General features: G+C 41.4%; 1 protein-coding gene across 1 annotated transcript in view; it reads left to right on the top strand.

The window, feature by feature from the left end:
• LOC124595467 (rootletin) overlaps nt 1-21,726 on the top strand; it is a 252,703-nt gene that overhangs the window by 158,150 nt on the left and 72,827 nt on the right. The window contains exon 19 of the mRNA XM_047134220.1: nt 9,599-9,774. Within this exon, the coding sequence (XP_046990176.1) occupies nt 9,599-9,774 (176 nt within the window). The remainder of the gene's footprint in view (nt 1-9,598; nt 9,775-21,726) is intronic.

Below are 21,726 nucleotides of genomic sequence, written 5' to 3'. Positions count from 1 at the left end.
AACCACGTGGGAACCTGAAAATCGAAATGTGAACTTGTGTTAACTGCTTTAGAAGAAGTCCAACAAATAATCCATAAACAAGAATCACACCAAAAAAATCAGAAGAATATAAAATAGCACAATAAACATGAAAACATGCTGGTCGATCCTTAAAAAAAATTTCCTCCATAATCTGAGCAACACATAGTATTAGATGTAGCACTTTGTTAATTTAAAGTTGATAACAAACTCAGAAAAATAATTCAGTAATTGGAAAGGCTCTATAAGAAACTGGAACAAACAACCAAATGAAATTGGGGACCAAAACAAAGGTGTCCAGATTAAGTGGTTGGTTTTTTTCACTAATGATTAAGCTATTTTTTTTAAGTATTTGACTATAGGCTTTGTTGAAATAAATCTTTTAGAAAAATTGAAGATAAAACAGTGTTTCAAATGTCAACATCCAAAACAAAGTATTTAATCAACATCTTGTATGCATGCAAAGTGCTAAAAACCAGTCCATAAGTCAAAATACTTCAAGAATCAATTCACATAAATGAATTGATTACAGATGCAAATAATGCCAGATGTAGAATGTCTGAGATAGCGTATCAACCAGGGATACTAGCAGAAAAAAATGCCAGTAAATGTAAAAATTAGACACTACAATATACTTACAGACTTCCACACCATCAGTGAAGCCCCTCTAATTCCACCCAACCACCCCTGGGTAACTTTCTAGGAATTCCTGGTGTCTGACCTTATCTCATCCTCTTTTCCTAGGTCCCTTTCCAAAAATCCAAACCACTTGTAGAGAAAATAACTGTCATCTGCAAATTTGACAGACCCCTTATCTATGATTGTCCTTGTAAACAAAGGCTCAACCACTTTCGAGATGAACTGCTACAATTATGTGACATAAGCTGTGCCCCAATTGTCTGCCCTTTCACCTACAAGCCCTGCCAATGAGATCCCATCCCAGAAGTCGGGCATAAACTTCTGTCCATCGCAGAACCTCTGCCTCTGAATACACCTCCCTACTCACTCATATTATCTCCTGTATACCCCCCTCCTACATGCTTCCAAAATTTTATAATCAGTACCATCCTGGATATAACTTTGTGGGTTTTACTGTGCCACTATGGAAAGAATCTTAATTCTTGATTACCAGCACCTCCAACTCATTGCCTGCAACCTAGCTTCCTGTATCAAAGACAAAACACTTTGTTCATTGTCTTTCAACCATCCTCACACCATTACCACCTGGATCCAACATCCCCCCTGTCGGTGGACTTGTTGTTGTCAAACACTACTCTCCCAACATCCTGCTAATTCAAAGCACCACCTGATACCTTATACACATGTAAACTACATGTACAATCAGATTTGGCACAACAGTTGGCACCCACATGGTACCATCATACGCCACTCTGTTTATGGGCAATCTAAAGCCAACCTTCCTAGCCGCCTAATATCCCAAATTAAACAATAGAAATTCCAGGCTGGAATAGCAACAATGTAGGAAAAAATGGATTGCTACTTACCATAAAGATGACACATTAAGTTGCAGGCAGGCACAATTAAGAGACTTACACAGAGCTTTCGGCCACAGTCTTCATCAGACTAAGAGAGAGAAACACGTACTATTCATTCGTACAAGCAAGCACACCTCACGGTCACATGATAGCCAACTCCAGCAACTCTGCACAGAATGCAACTGTCATTTGAAATGAAAGCAGCAATCTGGAGGGGCTGAGGAAGGGGGAGGGATAGCAGTGTACGAGTGGGGTGAGAGAGCAGCACTGTCTGGTGGAGTGTGCAGGGACTAGACTCCCAATAGGCCGCCAGCTGTATATCTACATATACATTGATACTCTGCAAGCCACCGTATGGTGTGTGGTGGACAGTACCCCGTACCGCTACTTGTCATTTTCCCTCCTGTTCCACTTGCAAATAGAGTGAGAGAAAAATGACTGCGTGTAGGTACCCGTATGAACCCTACTTTCGCATAACTTATCCATGTGGCCCTTACACGTGATGTATGTTGGGAGCAGTAGAATCGTTCGGCAGTCAACTTCAAATGCTGGTTCTCTAAATTTTCTCAATAGTGTTTCTTGAAAAGAACGTCACCTTCCCTCCAGGGATTTCCATTTGAGTTCTAGCATCTCCATATCACTTATGTGTCATTCGAACCTACCAGCAACAAATCTAGCAGCCCGTGAATTGCTTTGATATCTTCCTTCAATCTGATCTGGTACAGATCCCAAACACTCTTGCAGTACTCAAGAAAAGGTCACAAAAAATGGCTCTGAGCACTATGGGACTCAACTGCTGTGGTCATTAGTCCCCTAGAACTTAGAACTACTTAAACCTAACTAACCTAAAGACATCACAAACATCCATGCCCGAGGCAGGATTCGAACCTGCGACCGTAGCAGTCGCACGGTTCCGGAATGCGCGCCTAGAACTGCGAGACCACCGCGGCCGGCTAAAGGTCACACCAGTGTCTCCTGTATGCAGTCTCCTTTATAAGTGAAACACTCTTTCCTAAATTTCTCCCAATAAACGAAACTCAACCATTGCTTTCCCTAGCACAGTTTTCACATGCTCATTCCACCTCATATTGCTTTGCAGTGTTATGTCGAGATATTTTAACGACCTGACTGTGTCAAGGAGGATACTAGTAATACTGTATGTGAATATTACAGGTTTGTTCTTCCTACTCATCTGGATAGCCGCCATTTATCACACCAACTGGAAATTTTGTATAAGTCGCCTTGTATCTTTCCTACAGTCACTTGAGTGTGACACCTTACCATACACCACAGCATCATCAGCAGTCAACTGCAGATTGCAGCCCAGCCTGATGAACAAATCATTTATGTATATAGAGAACGACAGTGGTCCTATCACACTTCCCTGCTTTACTCCTGACAGTATCCTTGTCTCTGATGAACACTCATTGTCGAGGACGAGATACTGGGTTCTGTTATTTAAGAAGGCTTCGTGGCATTCACATATATGTGAACTTATTCCATATGCTCATACCTTTGTTAACAGCCTGCAATGGGGCACTGTGTCAAATGCTTTTGGGAAATCTAAAAATATGGAATCTGCCTGTTGCCCTTAATCCATAGTTCTCAGTATATTGTGTGAGAAAAGGACAAGCTGAGTTTCGCATGAACAATGCTATTCTTCTATTCTTTTCCCTTTCCTACCCCCTCTTGATTGCTGCTTCCATTCCATGTGACAGTTGCATTCTGGTCTGAGCTGCATGAGTTGGCAATCGTGTGTGAAGTGTTTTTGTTTGTGTGAATGAATGGTGTGTGTTTCTTTTTCTGTTGAAGGCTGTGGCCGAAATCTTTGTGTAAGTGTCTTTTAATTGTGCCTATTTGCAACTTAATGTGTCATCTTTATGGTAAGTAGCAATCTGTCTTTTTCCTACATTGTTAATATCTCAAATAAGTCCCTTGTCTGGTTGAGATCTGTTGATACTACCTTTATGATCTAGACCAAGGGCCAAGACACTGTCCTCCTTGCTCCACAGCCTCAGCACCTTCTCTCACATCTCCTTCACCTGTTCCTTCTCCGCCCAGCATGTTGCACTCCTAGACATTCGTCTACACCTTTCTGGTGGCTGCATAAAAACCTTGATCAATATTAAACCCTCTAACCACCAACAGTACCTGCTATAGAACCTGGACACCCTTGGACAACACATCTGCAGTGATGAACAATCCCATGCCCAGTATGCTAAAGGTCTTGCTAAGGTCTTCCCAATCTGATAGTACCCTCCAAAGCCTAGTCTGCAAACATACTATGTGCCATGTTCATGTATGCCCCCAATCTTCCGCCAGCCAGTGTGGCCGAGCGGTTCTAGGCACTTCAGTCTGGAACCGCGCGACTGCTACAGTGGCAGGTTTGAATCCTGCCTCAGGCATGGATGTGTGTGATGTCCTTAGGTTAGTTAGGTTTAAGTAGTTCTAGGGGACTGATGACCTCAGATGTTAAGTCTCATAGTGCTCAGAGCCATTTGAGCCCCCAATGTTCCAAGTGACTTCATGAAGCACATGCAATGGAGCACCCCGTCATTACCTGATATTAATCTGGACTGCAACCATGTGACCATATCCTTCAGTACAGATTCAACTAGTTATTGTTGTGTCCAGAAATGAGGAACATCTTACCCATATTCCTTCCCATCCCTTTTAAAGTGGTATACCACCGCATTGTTAGCGCGAAAAACACCCTAGTTTACCCATACACCATACTCACTCCTAACTCCTTGCTGCATGGTTCACACACCTGTGGAAGGCCCAGATGCAATATCTGTCCTATGCATCCACCCAGCACATCCATTATCAGTCCTGTCACAAGTATATGCTTTACTATCCTGTCAAATGCAGGGCCACTAGTGAAAGCATTTACATCATACATCAGCTCTGCTGTAACTTTTGCACAAACTTTTATGTGGGCATGACAATCAACCAAGCAGTTGCTCATTCAAAAGAGTGACTACCATCAACTGTAGCCAAGAGAAGTATTTTACTTCAACAGCTGATTTACAAACCACACTACCTGAAAACCTTCCCATGCCACCTGAACACCTTCCATCCTCCCCCATCTCTTGGCCTTAGCAGCTTCTCAGAATTACTTGGATGGGAACTGTCCTTACAACACATACCACAATCCTATTGTTGTCACTTTCTTTTAGCCCCTGTCTCGTCATCTCCAGCTCTGTCCCCAAGTAGCCTTTTCATATGAATCATGTTTTGTACTCTATCAGACAGATAGTTATTGGATCGTCAGAAGGGTCCAGGCCAGAGGAGGGAGCGTTATGGTCTGGGGAAAATTTTCGTGGAGTCCTTGAGAAATGTCATCATTGTGGAAGGCCATGTCCTTGGAGACCATGCCCCACCCCTACATGCAGTTTATTTTTCCTCGTCTTGATTCCATATACCAGCAGCATAGTGCAACCTCTCACGTAGCTTTTAGAGAGAGAGAGAGAGAGAGAGAGAGAGAGAGAGAGAGAGACTGTGTGTGTGTGTGTGTGTGTGTGTGTGTGTGTGTGTGTGTGTGTGTGTGTGTGTGTTGGTTTCGAAGACCACCGGGATGAGTTTACCATACTCCCCTGGCCACCTAATGGCCTGAATTCAGACCCAGTTAAGAATCTGTGGGACCATCTTGATCGGGCTGTTTGCATCATGGGTCGTCAACCAAGAAGTCTAGTGCTTGACTCCCTTCCTCCTCGTCTGCATTGGAAAAGGTGGTTATTCAGGCATTTGAAAAGTTGCTAAAATGAATGGGGGAAAACTTATAAATGAAATGCTAAGGATAAATCTGAGTAGGGCAGTAATTAATGAGATCATTGGTCTGCAGCCAGGTAGATATATGGAAACAAAATGCTTGTTACTGAGCAAAATATTAATCCAGGTAATTTTCCTGTTGATGTACAAGTTTATCAAATGGGAGAAGCTTAGGCACAGTTTTCAGGAAACCTTAGTACATCATTGGGTTGCCAATTGACAAGGGCTGATAGGAGACCTACAGAGAAATTAGTTGATTGGATTTGTCAATTTTTTTCCATATTAGTGGGGCCTGCACGTCAGTGTCTCCAATTGTGGAAGAGTGTCTTACATATCCTCTTCTCACTGAAGCGCAACAACAGCAGAATCATTAACAGCCAAAACTACAGCAGTGAAGAAATCTCTGGAAACATTTTGTTGTGACTACTCTGAATATGATCAAAGAAGGATGACAATTTTACCTGTCCTTGGATATTCTGCTGGAATGCATCACCTTATAGTGACCACTAATGAGTGTAAAACTGCTCCAGCATAGCATCATATTATATCATCATTAGTACTTCAAGTTTCAGGCAGTGAACTCCACAGTAGGGTAGTGATGTGGCGATTCGGCCCCATCATTAGGTTCATGGAACACTTCATGCTGCACCATCAGTATTCCATGTGCATAGTTCTATGCCATGCTGAGACGAAATCTACTGTATGTTTACCAGGTTGTGGCTGAGACAGATTTTATTTGTTAATTTGGTGACACGGTGTCACGGTGTAGGAACACTAGAACTGATGAAGTAATGAGGGACCTGTAATGTGTAGCTTTGTAATAGAGGCTGAAATTTTGTCATTAAATGTCTGTTGTTAGATTCTGCAAAAACAGGGAATAACTTGTAGTGGAACGGGAAGGGAGGGTGTTGGAGGGGGTGGGGGTCAAACAATATGATGCAGTAGCATCAACAAAATTACTGTCTGCAAACAGTGAGGTAGTGCTCTAAATTGAAATGAATATTTTAGTTTATATGAGATGTGCTACATAATTTAATACTAATTTCTCTCTCTCTCTCTCTCTCTCTCTCTCTCTCTCTCTCTCTCTCTCTCTCTTTCTTTTTCATAATAATGATGCGCCTGCATGCAGTGGGGAAAAAAGTTTTATGGAATTTAAGGGTGTTATTCCGCTCTGGGAATATATAGATACAAAATTCAGTTGTTGTTTAGACTTTGTGTCATCTTTATTTTTTGTAGCTATTATCAGTACTACAAAACTCTGAAAAGCCAACATCAAATTTTTGTTCCATTCCAGTAATCAACATGGTAGGTTTCAGTTTACATCTTGGTCATTAATGAGGTTAATATTGACAATATGTTTTCCTTTACCATCATGTGTTCTGACAATATTGTGCTAAACAATACTTACTACTACTTCTGTTGTGAAATTAGAGCAGATGCCATCTCTGTTAACTGTTCATTTGCAATAATGTACAGTGGTTAATTTTTGGTAATTAGTTGCCAAAACTAATGTACAGTGTAATGTGAAAGATACCCACGTCCCTTGTATATCATTAGTATATTAACACTGGATGTGTGCCAGTGGTAGAGAAAATGTATTTAAGTACAAATACAATTATTAAAAATTATTTTCTGTATGTTGAGCTCAAGGAATGTCTGTCCATAAATGAAGATTGTTATGTAGATTAACATACATTAGAATATCATTTACAGTTAAGAGAATCGTGAATTGTGGCGTATTTGTCCCATAATTTACATAACCTAAATCATTTGATTCAGGTACAGGAGACACGTCAAATTGTGGTAAACTTTCACCATAAACAAAGAACAACTGATGTTAACAAACAGCTTCATAATAATTATACAATTTTGTTATATATGGATACAATACAATCTAACATTTAATTACCAATTGCTCAAATTATCATTTCATCCTCTATGAATTCTTCTATTGAATAGTCACATTCCTCCCACAGAATCTACTGTAGCCTCATTTTTAAAATTTCTGGCTTCATATTAAATATGTTTTTTGCCCATTAGCTTGTTATATATTATCATCCCCATATACTGTGGAGACGTGCATATAATTTCAACTGGTGTGTGCATAGCATAAAATTATTTTTATTTCTTGTGTTATATGTATGGTTAAAATGATTCTCCTCAAATATTTTTTGTCTGCGATGTAGGAAGATTATAATTTCATAATTGTATGTGGAGGGAACGGTTAGATTTTTTTAGTTTCCGAAATAATGGGCAACAAGACTCTGTTTGCTGTGCAGTACACGTGTCAGACAATTTTCTTTTGCAGTTTCAGTATTTGAGATACACTACTTGAACTTCCCCAGAAGATTATCCCATATTTAATGACAGATTCAAAATAACTATAATAAGCAATTTTTTGTGTACTCAAATCAGTCAAATTTGCTAGTATTTGCATTGCAGACGCAAAACTGCATAGTTTATTTGATAGGAAATCAATATGTGTATTCCAGCTTAAGTTCTTGTTCACATTTAGTCCCAGGAATTTGACCATATCGACTTCTTTCATAGGTTGCTTGTCATGTTATATTTTAAGTTCCATACATTTTGAATGTTTGGGTTTTAATTGTATTATATGAGTTTTTTCAGTGTTCACTTTCAACCCATTTAACTGGAACCAGTTTTCTAAGATATCCAATGTGCTTATGATGGAGCTTGGAATTGTTTCTGCATTGTCATCTTCAATTAAAACAGAAGTATTGTCTTCAAACAGAACTGATGAGGAATTTATATTTATGGATACGTCATTTACATAGAACAGGAACAGGATTGGCCCCAAAATGGAGCCTTGAGGCACACCTTGTGATACTGTACTCCATTTAGGATAATGATTCACTGCATCGGAGGTGCTAGTTACCCTTTGTTTTCTGTTTTGTAAGTATGATGTCAGCCAATTTAGAGCATTGTCCTTAATCCTGTAGTTGTCTAATTTGTAGATAAGCAAGTCATGGTTTACAGAGCCAAATGCTTTTGTGAGATCACAGGGGATACCTGCACTTTTACTCCTCTCATCCAATGATTTGTCTAGCTTTTCAGTAATTTGTCTATCTTTTCAATAAAGTTACTCACTACATCCAGAGCGTTTGCTCCTCATTGAAATCCAAATTGGTTACTTATAATAATATCATTTTTTACAATAAAGTTTTTGATCTGGTTTGCAGGTACTTTCTCTAATGCTTCTGACAGGACTGGAAGAATAGAAATTGGCCAATAGTTTCCCAATCTTCCCTCTACCCTTTCTTGAACAGAGGTCTGACTTTGGTATACTTCAAAACATCGGTAAAGCATCCCTGTTCAAAAGACTGGTTAAATACCGTAGTGAGGGGAGCAGCTATTATGCCACTCACCATTTTAATCACTTTAGTGGGTATCCCATCCCAACCATCAGAGTTTTTATTTTTTAATGATAATATGACATTTTCCATATCCTTTATTGAGACTTTTTTAAAATCTGTAAGATACTCAACTTCATAGTGGACTTCAAAGGGATTTTCTTTACTCTGATACTCTGCTACATCAACATCAGACTTTGCCCCAGTTCATTTAAACACTCTGTAATTTGATCTGGGGTTACAATAAAGCTATCATCTACTTTAATCCTAGATATTTCATTGCTACTAACTCTAACACGTAACTCTGATTTGACAACAGACCACACTGCTTTTGTTTTACTTTTAGGTTGTACTATAAACTTCTTGTTTGCCTTTTTTGGGCTGCCCTCATAACTCTTAAAAATATAGCTTTACACTGACAAACATATTCAGTAAAATGTCCTTTTTTATTATATTTCAGTTCATTGTCGAGTTTCCTCTTCCTGGCACTAGAAATTTTTATACTCTGGTTTATCCATTTAAGTTAGTCATTTTGTTGCATGTTGTTCTGAGTGGAAAAGTTCCAATAAATATTTCAGGAAAGTTACTTAAAAAATTGTTAAAGTTACTATTACTCAAAATGCAGATGCTGTAGGGCCATTCAGTGTCTCTTAACTTATTTCTAAATGTAACTGAATTTTTTTCATTGAAGATCCTTTTCATGTGGCTTTTGTTACAGGATATTTCTTTCTTAATTTTTTGTAGTTCATTGAATAATGCAGAGTGGCCAGAGATTCCTAAATCTATGCAAAATTTATAAACATCTTCAAATACATAGTTTGTTAGAATATTATCAATACAGGTAGAATGTAGGTCATCATGGAAAACTTCACCATTTATGCTACTATATGCATATTTTTGTGTCTTGTGAAAATATTTAACAGAAGGTCTTTGTTCCATTAGAGTGAGAGGAGAAGATGAAAGAGCTAAGCTTGAAGCATCCGCTGCTGAAATTCGTAAGGAGCGTGATCTTGCTCAACAGGAAGCTCAAGAACTGAAAGTTCAGTTACATCTAGCTGAAGATAGATATGACAGTTGTCATCAGCAACTGCAGGAGACACTGCGCAAACTTAAAGAATGTAAGTTGGAACCTTTTGTTTTTATTTGTGAGATGTAAGGCACATTTGTTAGGTAGGGTTTCAGTATTACTATTAACACCAGTAGGAAATGAATCAGTCATGGGTCCACTCTATTTGCCATTTCTTCATGATCGTTCCCACAGTGAATGTTACTTATCTACAGGAAGAGGCATTTCTGTTAATTTTGAAAAGTGATTTTGTATTCCCTTTGCCATAATTTTTGGTTTCACATTTTTATTTTGAGTATCTACCTACAACTACATTTGTTACATCATTTAAAAAATTGAAAAAGAAAAAGAAATTTGATGGGGCTTCTCTTGTGGGTACTTTGATGTCATTATTCTTGTATTTCTTTCATTGCCTCAAATTTTAGAGCAAAAACGCCTTCTGGAATTTAGTGTCTTCCAGTATTTTGCAGTGAGGTAAATAACACATTATTCAGGATGGGTTTGTAATGAGTATGTAATTCTTTAAAAAACCAGAAATGTAATTGTGTTCCATTATCAAACTCACACATGATTGATAACCAATTTAAACATGCAATAACTTGTTTTATGCTTCTGCTAAAAACATCTTACAATTGATATGGTAATCTGTGACGAACCCGAATCCTACTATCATCTGTTGATCTTTTGTTTCAGAATAAGACCTTTGTTGATACTGTTTCAAAAATATTCCTCATGTACTTCACTTGAATGAAATCTACAGTTCATGTTATACAAAATAAGAAGTAGTCAGAGAGATGTACGTATTATATAATCTTTTTCAGAATGAATCTTTCACTCTGAAGCAGAGTATGCACTGTTTGCGCACTCTTTTGGAAACTACATGACAGGCTATAATACATGCCAGAGAAGAACATGTACCCGGAATCCTACCTTTCCCAGATAATGCTCTCACAGATTGATCAAGCAAGAAGGCACAGTGGTAAGACACGGTGCATGCAGTGCAGATCCCTGTCCAGCCATCCCAATTTAGATTTCCTGTGGTTTCTCTGAACTGCTGTATTCAAATGTCAGGATGGTTCCTTTCAAAAGGTCTCAGCTGATTTCCTTTCACATCTTCTTCCAATCTGAACTTGTGCTCCATCACTAATGATATCATCATTGATAGGACAATAAACCCTAATCATCCTTCCGTCGTTCTTTCTGGCTGAGCTATTGAGGCACTGCTCATGACACATTCACACAGCTTTCTTCTTAGTAGTACTCTCCTAATTTTCAAACTTCATGGAAATGCTGCTGCACACCTTGTTAGATCAGCTCTCCTAGAGGAAAGAATGTTGTGAATAAATGGCTTTGCACAGACTAGTGTCTCTTTTCAGAATGAATATTCCACTCTGCAGCAGATTGTGCTGATTTTGAAACTTTCTTTCAGGGTGGAACTGTGTTCTGGAATGGGACTCAAAACTGAAACATTGCCTTTTGCAAGTAATACTCTCACCTACTGAGGTATCATGATTCTCAAACTGTTCGTGAACAGTTTCAACGCTGTTAGTACTTAAGCCCCCCAGCATCTGTTGCTATGCCAATATTTATGGAAGAAATGTTATCACCGAAATGTTAGCCGCAGCCTAAAAGTTGTTTCCAGAACAAATATTTCTCCCTTCATTGCGATGTGAACTGTTTTTAAACTACTTCTACTAGTCCAGCAAGGTGTGCAGAATAGATTCTTTGATTTGTGATTGTAGGAGAGCGTATGTTGGAGAACTGAAGATCTACGGACAATTGTACATGGACAGCTCAAACTGTAAGAACACTGTACACAATATTTAAGACTCTGAATTTGGTCAGGAATGTACAAAAATATTTTATTATACTCATTTTGGAATTTCTTTAACCAGGTTATTTTTAACTATCTGAAATAGAAAAGGCTTTCCAATTGCTGAAATACAAACAACTACAGCAAGACGCATAATCCTGTAAGCAGGCCTCAAATTCTGAGCATTTATTATGCTATATAAACTATTAAATAACTCATTTAAGTTATGACATAATCCAGCATCTCATCCAAATATGTTATGTTTCCTTGCCGCTGTAGGTGCAATAAATTAGTTATTGTGACAAAAAAATGTTGTGACTCTCATACACAGGTTTTATTAGTTACCCTGAAATGGTGAGATGGATTCCTGATCATTATGTTAGCATTTTTTGTGACTCAATGGTGAAGGCACTTTCCTCTTATGTAGGTTTTTCATGGTTTACTTAAATCGCTTTAGGTGATTACGAGGTTGGCTCCATTGGCATTGTCATGACATACTTCTTCCATTGTTGCTGCTCAGATCTGGTGGTGTACCTATAGTAACCTAGAGACTGACTAACATACCTTCAATTATTTCTTCCTCCTCGAGTGTACTGTACAAATTGTACACCTTTGCATAGGGACAACTGGGGAGTGTTTGTGCAGTGTGGTTATGTGTTTCTGTCACAAAGCAAAAATAAATACAAAATCTCCAACTATTAGTGCTATTGCAGAAGCCACCAGAAAGATCGCAGGAGGCGCACATCGGCACGCCGCGTCACAGACGGTAGTTGCCGCAAGTAGAGTCCCGTCCACCAGAGGGCACGCGAGAATTCGGACGCGACCTCTGCCGGTATAACAACAACAACAAGAACTCCGGCAGCACGGGCCGTGCCCAGTCAGTTAACATCAGGCATGCCTAGGACACAGTTCCGGTCTACGCTAGGTGAAGTGCGACGAAAACGTGAACAGTGTTACTACACAATTGGCGATGAGTAGGGTCGTTCTTTCGCGTGTTGCGTCGTTGTTCCGGTTTCGCAGCTTCTCCACGGCATGGAGGATTTAGTGCGGGTTTTGGTTGAGCAGCAGATGGAGCTCATGGTCACCATGAAACAAGTGCTTCCGGCGTTGCTCTCCACGCCGTCTGCTCCAGCGCCGTTCCCTCCTCCCTTTCCCCTGTATGACGAGACGGCGGAGGATTGGGACGCATACGAACACAGCCTTCGGCAGCATTTCCAGGCGTTTCATGTTGCCGATGCGGAGGTATGTCGTGCTCTCTTCTTGTCTTGGATATCTCCACCGCTGTATCAAGTTTTGCGGCAGCTAGCGCCGTTGCAGAAACCCTCGTCCTTGTCTTTTGACGCATTGTGTTCATTGCTGTCTTCATATTATCGCCGCCGCACGCATGTTGTGGCGGCTAGGGTCGAGTTCTATCAATGCAAGAAACAGCCCCATCAGTCTTACCGGGCGTGGACCGCTACCCTGCATGGTCTTAGTCGCAAGTGTCATTTTGTCACGGAGCAGTCGCGAGAGTCGTATGCCCACGTTACGGTACGCGACGTCATTGTTCGTTCGGTCCCTGATAGGGAGGTCCGGCAACAGGCCCTGCAGTTAGAAGACCCTTCCCTTGAGGAAGTCCTGTCCATTGCTCAATCGTATGAAGTCTCACACCGCAGGTCAACAGCTGGAAGCGTGGTGCGACGTCGTGGCGGTTAAGGGCGGTGCGTCCGCGTCCACTGTATCCGGGGTGGACGACGTGCGAGCGGTACAATCCGACCGTTATGGCCGCTCCCGCATGGCGCATAAACAGAATTCCGGCCGCCGGCCCCCGTTGCCGTCCTGTGCGTCGTGCTACATACATCATGGTCGGTCAGAGCGCCCCCAGCGTTGGGCCGTTTGTCGCAAATGTAATAAAAAAGGTCACATTGCTAAAGTTTGCCGCTCAGCCTCAAAAGAATCGAAGGAAGCAGGTACAGAGGACATGGACGTTGACATTCAGGAAGTTTCATCGGGCCAGGCTCCTGACGCATCGGCACGCAAACTCTTTATCGAGGTATCGGTTCTGTCACGCCGGTTACAACTGCAAGTAGATATGGGCGCGGCAGTTTCGTTGTTGAATGCACAAACTTATTCCGACCTTGGATCGCTCCCATTGGCGCCAGTTTACCGGCGTCTACGCGGTTGTGGTAAACAGTTCATTCCCCTACTGGGTCAATTCACTACCGACGTGACTTACAAATCAGTCACTCGGCCTATTACTTTTATTGTTGTCAGTGATGTGAGCTCCGCTAACCTTTTTGGCATGGATGCCTTTCAAGCTTTCGGTTTTTCTATCACTGACACCATACAGTTGGTCTCCGAAGACGTTCCCTATCAATCATTGGAATCTTTGATCTCAGACTTTCCCGATATCTTTGAGGAGGGCCTGGGGCGTGTTTCTGATTTTGAAGCTCACTTAACGTTGAAGGCGTCGGCTCGCCCGCGTATTCTACGCGCAAGGCAGATCCACTTGGCTCTCCGCCCTCAGGTAAAGGAAGAGTTAGACCGGCTGACAGCCCTAGGAGTCGTTCTTCCCATTTCTTCTATTGAGTGGGCTTCGCCCCTCGTTATTGTGAGGATGCCCTCGGGAAAATTACGTCTTTGTGGCGATTTCAAGGCCACCATTAATTCCCAATTGGTGGTGGACACCTATCCTTTGCCTCGTGCTGATGAATTGTTCTCTGCCATGGTGGGAGGCCAATATTTTTCGAAACTCGATCTTTCAGAGGCTTATCATCAAATACCACTTGATGAGGACTCCAAACGGCTGACGGTTGTCAACACCCCGTTTGGCCTTTACCAATACCAGCGGTTGGCCTTCGGAATATCCAGTGCCCTGGCGATATTCCAGCGTTATCTTGAGCACGTCACGTCGACAATCCCTCATTGTATTAATTACCTGGATGACATAATTGTCACAGGCCACAGCACGAAGGAACACTTGCACAACCTTCGCACCCTCTTTCTCAAATTCAGGTCTGTGGGCTTGCGTTGCCACCTGCATAAGTCAAACTTCTTCCAACCGTCCATTGAGTATGTGGGCTACACCATCTCTCACCACGGCATCCGGCCACTTGGAAGTTTGGTCCAAGGTATCGTCGACCTTCCTCGCCCCGCTTCGCTGAAAGAGTTACAAGCTTTTGTAGGCAAGATAGCCTATTACCACCGGTTCATTCCCAGGGCTTCCACCATAGCGCGCCCCCTGCACTGCCTTCTGCGCAAGGGTGTTCCTTTTGATTGGTCGCCTGCATGCGAGCGAGCGTTCACCTCGTTGAAGGGCCTCCTCATGTCAGCGCCTTGTTTGGCTACTTTTGACCCCCATAAGCCATTAGTCCTGGCTAGAGATGCTTCGCAGTATGGGGTGGGGGCGGTCCTGGCCCATCGAAACGCCGATGGTTCCGAGCAACCACTGGCATTTGCGTCTAAAACTCTTAGTCCCGCGCAGACCCATTACTCCCAGGTGGAAAACGAGGCTTTGGCCATTGTCTACACTGTTACCAAGTTTCACCCTTTCTTGTATGGCACGAAGTTTCAGTTAATTACTGACCATAAGTCGTTAATATCGTTATTTGGCCCCGCCTCTCAGATTCCGGATAGGGTGGCCCACAGACTACAGCCCTGGGCCTTGTTCCTCTCTAAGTACCATTATGACATTCATTTTCACCCTACCGGTCAACATGCAAACACCGACGCTCTTTCCAGTCTTCCGGTGGGCCCGGATCCTACGTTCGATCGTGAGGAGATTGTTTGTTTTCATTTGGATGTGGCGTCCCGCCAAGCGGTTGATGGCTTCCCGATCACTAGTTCCTGAGTCGCCAGGGAAACGGCAGCTGACCCGGTTCTCCAGCAAGTAGTTCACCTCATTCAGCAGGGGTGGCCATCCCGCCCTCCGGGTCGGGCCTCGGACCCTCTTCGTAATTATTTTATTCTACGAGACCACCTCTCGGTCTTGGAAGGAGTTCTCCATCTATCTACCGATGATACAGCTCCTCGCGTGGTTGTTCCTGCAAGTTTACGAAGGGAGGTCCTCACGTTATTACATGCGGGGCACTGGGGTGTTTCCCGTACTAAAACCTTGGCTCGCAGACATGTGTACTGGCCCGGTATTGACAGAGAAATTGAGCACTTGGTGGCTGCCTGTTCCCAGTGTGCGAGCCAACAGGCATCTCCCAAGGCAGCGTTCTCTTCATGGCCGCCGGCAACCCAAGCATGGTAACGTGTTCACATCGATTTTGCGGGCCCATTTCTCAATGGCTTTTGGCTCATTGTCATTGATGCTTATTCCCGCTTCCCATATGTGGTTCGCTGCTCCTCAACCACTTCAGAAGTTGCAATCCAGGCACTAGCAAAAATCTTTTCTGTGGAAGGTCTGCCAATCACCCTGGTCTCGGTCAATGGACCACAGTTTATTTCACAGACCTTCCAGGATTTTTGTAGGCACTTCGGTATTCGGCATGTTTACTCTCCCCCCTTCCATCCACAATCGAATGGGGAAGCCGAGCCCATGGTGCGCACATTTAAGACGCAGATGAAAAAGTATGTGCACAAATTTCCTGCGGAGGAAGCATTGATGTTTTTCCTGACGGCATACCAGACCACACCAATGGAAGAACGCAGCCCCGCAGAGCTCCTCTATGGGCGTCAACCAAGGACTCTGCAGCACCTCCTCCGGCCTGGTCCTCGCCAGTCTTCGCAAAACGGAGTACCTGGCTTTGCACTGGGTATGTCGGTCCGGGCCCATGGGTTTGGTCACAATCCACGTTGGATACTGGCGGTGGTCCTGCACCGAAATGGCCGCCGGCTCTATACCTTGCAGGCGAGGGACCGGGTGGTACGTCGTCACCAAAATCAGCTACGTCCACGTTTGGGCACCCACCCTCCGACCTCTCGGACACCGGCTTCCCCATTGCCGGCACCTGTGTTGGTTTCGCAGGGGACGTTACCGCCTCTCCCCCCTGTGACTCTGCCGCACTGCGATGGTTCTCAGCCTTGGCAGCCTCCAGTAGCTCCAGCACTGGCATCGCCATCGTTCGAGATGCCACAGTGATAGCCAGCCCCCCTCGCAGGCCCGGTTTCTCAGGAGGCTGGTTCACATGTGGTCGTCCCTTCCCCATCGTCCCCACCACTGGGTCTTGCCCCTCCCGACGTGGAACAGGATCTGGAGTTCGACAGCTTGTCGCCCGTTCTGTCCCGGGCTCCGGTTGTGGAACGACGGGGGGCCTCTTCGTGTGGGTCACTTCCAGCCATATTCGAAGGTTCCAGCTCGAGGGTTGGCAGATCCCCTCGACTCCGGCCTTCCAATGGATGTGGAGGTCATCGCTCCTGCCCGACGCTCCACCTTCCGACGCAGTGGATCACAGTGGCTTCACCCCCCGAAGGAGGAAGAGTGCAGTAGCCACCAGAAAGATCGCAGAAGGCGCACATCGGCACGGCGCGTCACGGACGGTAGTTGCCGCAAGTAGAGTCCTGTCCACCAGAGGGCACGCAAAAATTCGGACGCGACCTCTACTGGCATAACAACAACAACAAGAACTCCGGCAGCACGGGCCGTGCCCAGTCAGTTAACATCGGGCATGCCTAGGACACAGTCCTGGTCTACGCTAAGTGAAGTGCGACGTAAACGTGAACAGTATTACTACAACTACAATACAACTTGAAATGGTTACTAAATGTCACAAAATCTGGTATTTTTCTGTTCCCTTGCAAAAATGTTGTAAATCTAAAGGTAGCAGTTTACTGATATTGGTAACTAATAGTTATTGAATGCTGAAATTGGATTTGACCTTTTTTTCCAATTCTGAGAATTACATATAATCTTAAAATAACAGTGGCTTTCTTGTTTAAAGAACTGTGGTTCCAGATATGACAAGTGACAACATTCCAGTACCAATCTTAGTCGCCAATGTGACATTTCCTGGCATTTTTGCACAACCTATTGTACAAACAAGTGGCACTTTAAAAAAAAAATTCTTTAATGCAGATCATAAATTAAACTAGTTATTTTCATAATAAGCAGCTGTAAATGTGAAAAACATTGAGTGCAACACTTTTGTTTAGCAAAAACGTAAATGAGCTTGGTATCTGAGGACTTTTAACCCAATATATGCCCCGGCCTATGAATACATCAAGCCCGATTTACACCTAGGTGAATGGAAGTGAAGTCAAGCAAATTAACAGTTACAGAAAATTTCCCAGTGTTTACTACAATTCACTTGTATCCATGAGCAAGTGTTTACACTAGTTGGAACAGAAAAGAATACAAAATAACAGGCAAAGCATATAGCACCGCATTATTGTTTCTTGGCGTTAATTGGAGCACAGAGCCAATACTGTGCTTACCTTTGATATTTAGAGAGGTTTATTTTGCATGGCAAGCTCATTGTTTGTGACAAAGTAAGGAAAATAGCATTATAAAAAGAGGTATTCAGGGGAAATGTTTTGAGAAGTGCAGTTAATACTGAATTGCAACTCTAATTTCCAAAACTTTGCATATATGTTGCTTTTCATTGGCGTCTCAGTACAATTGAGGAGGAAATTTAAAAGCAGAATATTAAGTACCGATGACCAACATAATCTGAATAAATGCTAGCATTTACTCTCTGTTTGTTAGTTACTGGAAACTTTTACATTAGTGGTTGTTCACAATTCAGTAATTGCTATCTCCTGTGACAGTCTCTGATGTCTGCAGTGATATGTGGAAAGCACTTCAAGGACTGGTTTAAAGTATGTGCAAGTAAAATAATGTCATTAAAATATGATTAATGAGGTTTAATACATTCATATAAGCTGTCGCGTATGCTACTTGACAAAATCTGCTGTTTGGTTTGCTACAGGGCAGTGAGCATGATACCATGTAAACCATTTTCATTTATCATCAAAAATCTCCAACATAACAGTCATACATCAGTCTTGTAATTACAGCTGTTGTGAACATAACAGTGACAATGATCAGATCTTTTGTATAATTTTAATTTTTCACACTTGTGTATTTTCAAGGAAATTTATTGTACTTTTCCTTTTTAACCTTTGATCCTTTGATGACCTACTGCCGGAGGACCATGAGCGAACACTAACAAATGTGAACTGAACAAGACTGAATGCAGTTTACACCAGAGAGAATTCTTGCTCACTCCAGTGTAAACTAAACTACACAATAAACTACTTTCATAGAATGGTGAAAATGATATTAATAAGTATTGAAATAAATATTCTCAGTGTCCTGTTTTAAATATCTGAGTGTCCTGCTTTAAATATTCTCTGTGTCATGTTTTACTGGCAGAAATACATTTTCATGATGTCAAGTGTCCTGTACTATATTTGGCTGATAGAAGCACACCAAGCAGGTGCCATGTTGATTTGCAAATTTGTGAAGCTCCAGTGCCGTATTTTATGATTTTCTTATTTATACTGACATACTACAAAAATACCCATTTTAATCAGTGCATCACATTAAAGATCACTCTAAACAGCGTCATTTTTTATACGAATTCCTGTGCAAAAATATTGTGAAATCTGACTTCGCTGAAGAAAACGTTACCTGTATTCGAAGTTGAAAGTGAAGATTGCTTCATTGCTGTGGAAAAATGAATTTTTAGTGACTAAACTAGTAAGCTTTTGAGAAATATGAAGGCACTAATGCTTCAGGCAGAAGTGAATGTGTAGTATCTCAAAATTTTTGACGCTCATTCTCGTACTTCTGCCACTGGTGCAGTCAAAGATAATGTCCAACTTGGCTGTTCTTTTTTTTTTTAAAAAAAAATCATTTATTGTTAATTCTTTTTCAGGGTTGATTCAAGAAAGTTATCTAAAAAGTAATAAGAGTTGTTAAATTGACTCCTTAAGCAAAACGTAACTTCAGTTTTACAAAATATATTGCACAGTTTAAAAAAAAAAAGGACAATTTTTGTAGTAGTAATGGAAAAAGAAATTATGACTTAACCTTTTTCTGAGGTACCTTTCTTTTCATGGAATGTACTAAACCTGCCATTGGAAAAAAAAATCACAAGAAAGGGAACCATTATAAAGAAGACACTGAAACGCATTGGACTGCACCTTCAAATTAGGCCAACAATTCTTGTGGCAACAGATCCGCCTATTAAGTCTGTGTTCACTGTTCTAGGTTCTTGTTTCAACCATAATGAACTCTTATTAATGCTGAGATGGCAAATAGTCTTATTACGTGCACATATAGCACATCTCAGCCATATAAGATATTCTTAGTGCAAAAGCAATTTTCAATGCAAGCAAGTTATGTGTACTTTATCAAATGTCTGGTGTTGTGCTGAAGGAAATTTGTCTTCAGTGTTCAAATTATGGGGTGCTGTTTCCACACTATAGTCAAGTATTGACGAACCATTGGCTTCAAGTCTCAGAAGAGAACTTAGAAGTTATGACAACGTTTTTTAAAAATATGTTTGAGTGGTGTATGGTTGTAAAGCTGTTTTTCGTTAATTGATTGCATTTAATGGGTTCAGTATAAATGCTTCCTTCTTTAATAATGTAAATAAATGTAATTAATTAAAAGGTGTATTTTCATTTCCAGTGTAACACACAGATAATAAAATGATAAAAATAGGAACATACAGAGCTTCAGAAATGAGTCATCAGAAAGAAATCCCAAAATTGATGAAAGAGAATTATACCTAAAATAGTATAGCATGTACAGTTGATAGAGGAAATGAAAAGTCATTCATAATACTAGAATTAGAGACAAGCGAATGCAGGACGAGTGTCAAAAGTAACTGTGGTCCAACAACTGAGGCTCAAATTACAAACTATTACTGTTGTTGTTGTTGTTGTTTTTGTTGTCATTGTTGCAGATGACAATTCAAATCCCCATAGTCATCTAGCTTTAGGTTTTCCAGGATTTACCTACCGTATTTACTCGAATCTAAGCCGCACTCGAATCTAAGCCGCACCTGAAAAATGATACTCGAAATCAAGGAAAAAAAATTTTCCCGAATCTAAGCCGCACCTGAAATTTGAGATTCGAAATTCGAGGGGAGAGAAAAGTTTTTAGGTCGCACCTCCAAATCAAAACAAAGTTGGTCCATTGTAGTATGAGACACAATTTAGGTCGAATGAATGATGATACAGCTACAGTAGTTTGGTTCGAGTCGTAAGCTTAGCAGTTAAGCTTTACCAGGTAGCCATTGCTATGCGTCAGGCGCTCCGTCCGTATTTATACGGGTACCCTTCCTTTTTCATGTGCTTCGTCTGGGTTGAATTGATTGCTTATTTTTCTTTGATCTGATAAGAGTCGTTACTTTGTTATAGGTGTTTACATCACTCTAAGCTGAAAATGCATTATTGTACTGTGTCACGCATTGTTTATCGCATTCTGATAATGAGTGTTTACGACCTGTCGCCGCTCGCGGCATGGCTTGCTTTTGTATGCGCTACCGTCGCTTCCAATTGAAAAATAAAAAAATAAATAAATAAATAAAATTGGCTCATAAGCGAAACAATGGCAAGAGACTGCAATTTGTTGTTACTTACACTGCTGCTTTCTTTGATAATGATCAACAAGAACCAAATAATAGACTGCGTGTGATAGAAGATGTTGTGAAGGAGAGTTTAGTGAAAATTTTTCTCCGTTTGAATATCTTTGCAGATGCCTCTTTAGTGCATTACCTTCTGCACAGAAATTAGAGTCATCTTAGATTTAAAAATCTAGTCAGTTGTGCTTCATTTCTGACTGCATCTCTAATTGGCGTAAGAATAATACTAATATAAATATGGCATGATATGTACATTCTTCCGCGATTGCTGTTGTGTCACTCTAGTTTCGTAGTTTACTAGGCAGACAGGATTTAAATGAAGTAGCAGCAAACACAAAAGAATACATGGCAAAATGTTTATATTCATATTATTCTTATGATGAAGAGATTACTGCATGTGATTCACAATTCATAAAAGTTCCTATTAGCAACCATCTCTTGTCACAGGTAGGAAAAAATTCAGAACGTAGAGTTGGCCGTATTGACAAACACCCCAAACAGTCTTGCCAGTCGGATTTTCGTAGTACATTGAAAGGTTGCTACATTCGAAGATGAACAATACGGAATTTGTATTTACTTCGTTGGATAATGTATGAAAATGCAGTGGTCGAAACTCGGGGCGGAGGAAAAAGCTCGTCTTCCACATTTTTCTTTTTAATTTATTTACTGACGC

Source organism: Schistocerca americana, chromosome 2, assembly GCF_021461395.2.
Source record: "Schistocerca americana isolate TAMUIC-IGC-003095 chromosome 2, iqSchAmer2.1, whole genome shotgun sequence".
In the NCBI taxonomy this organism is placed as follows: Eukaryota; Metazoa; Arthropoda; class Insecta; order Orthoptera; family Acrididae; genus Schistocerca; species Schistocerca americana.
This window is presented reverse-complemented; position numbering and strand designations above follow the sequence as displayed.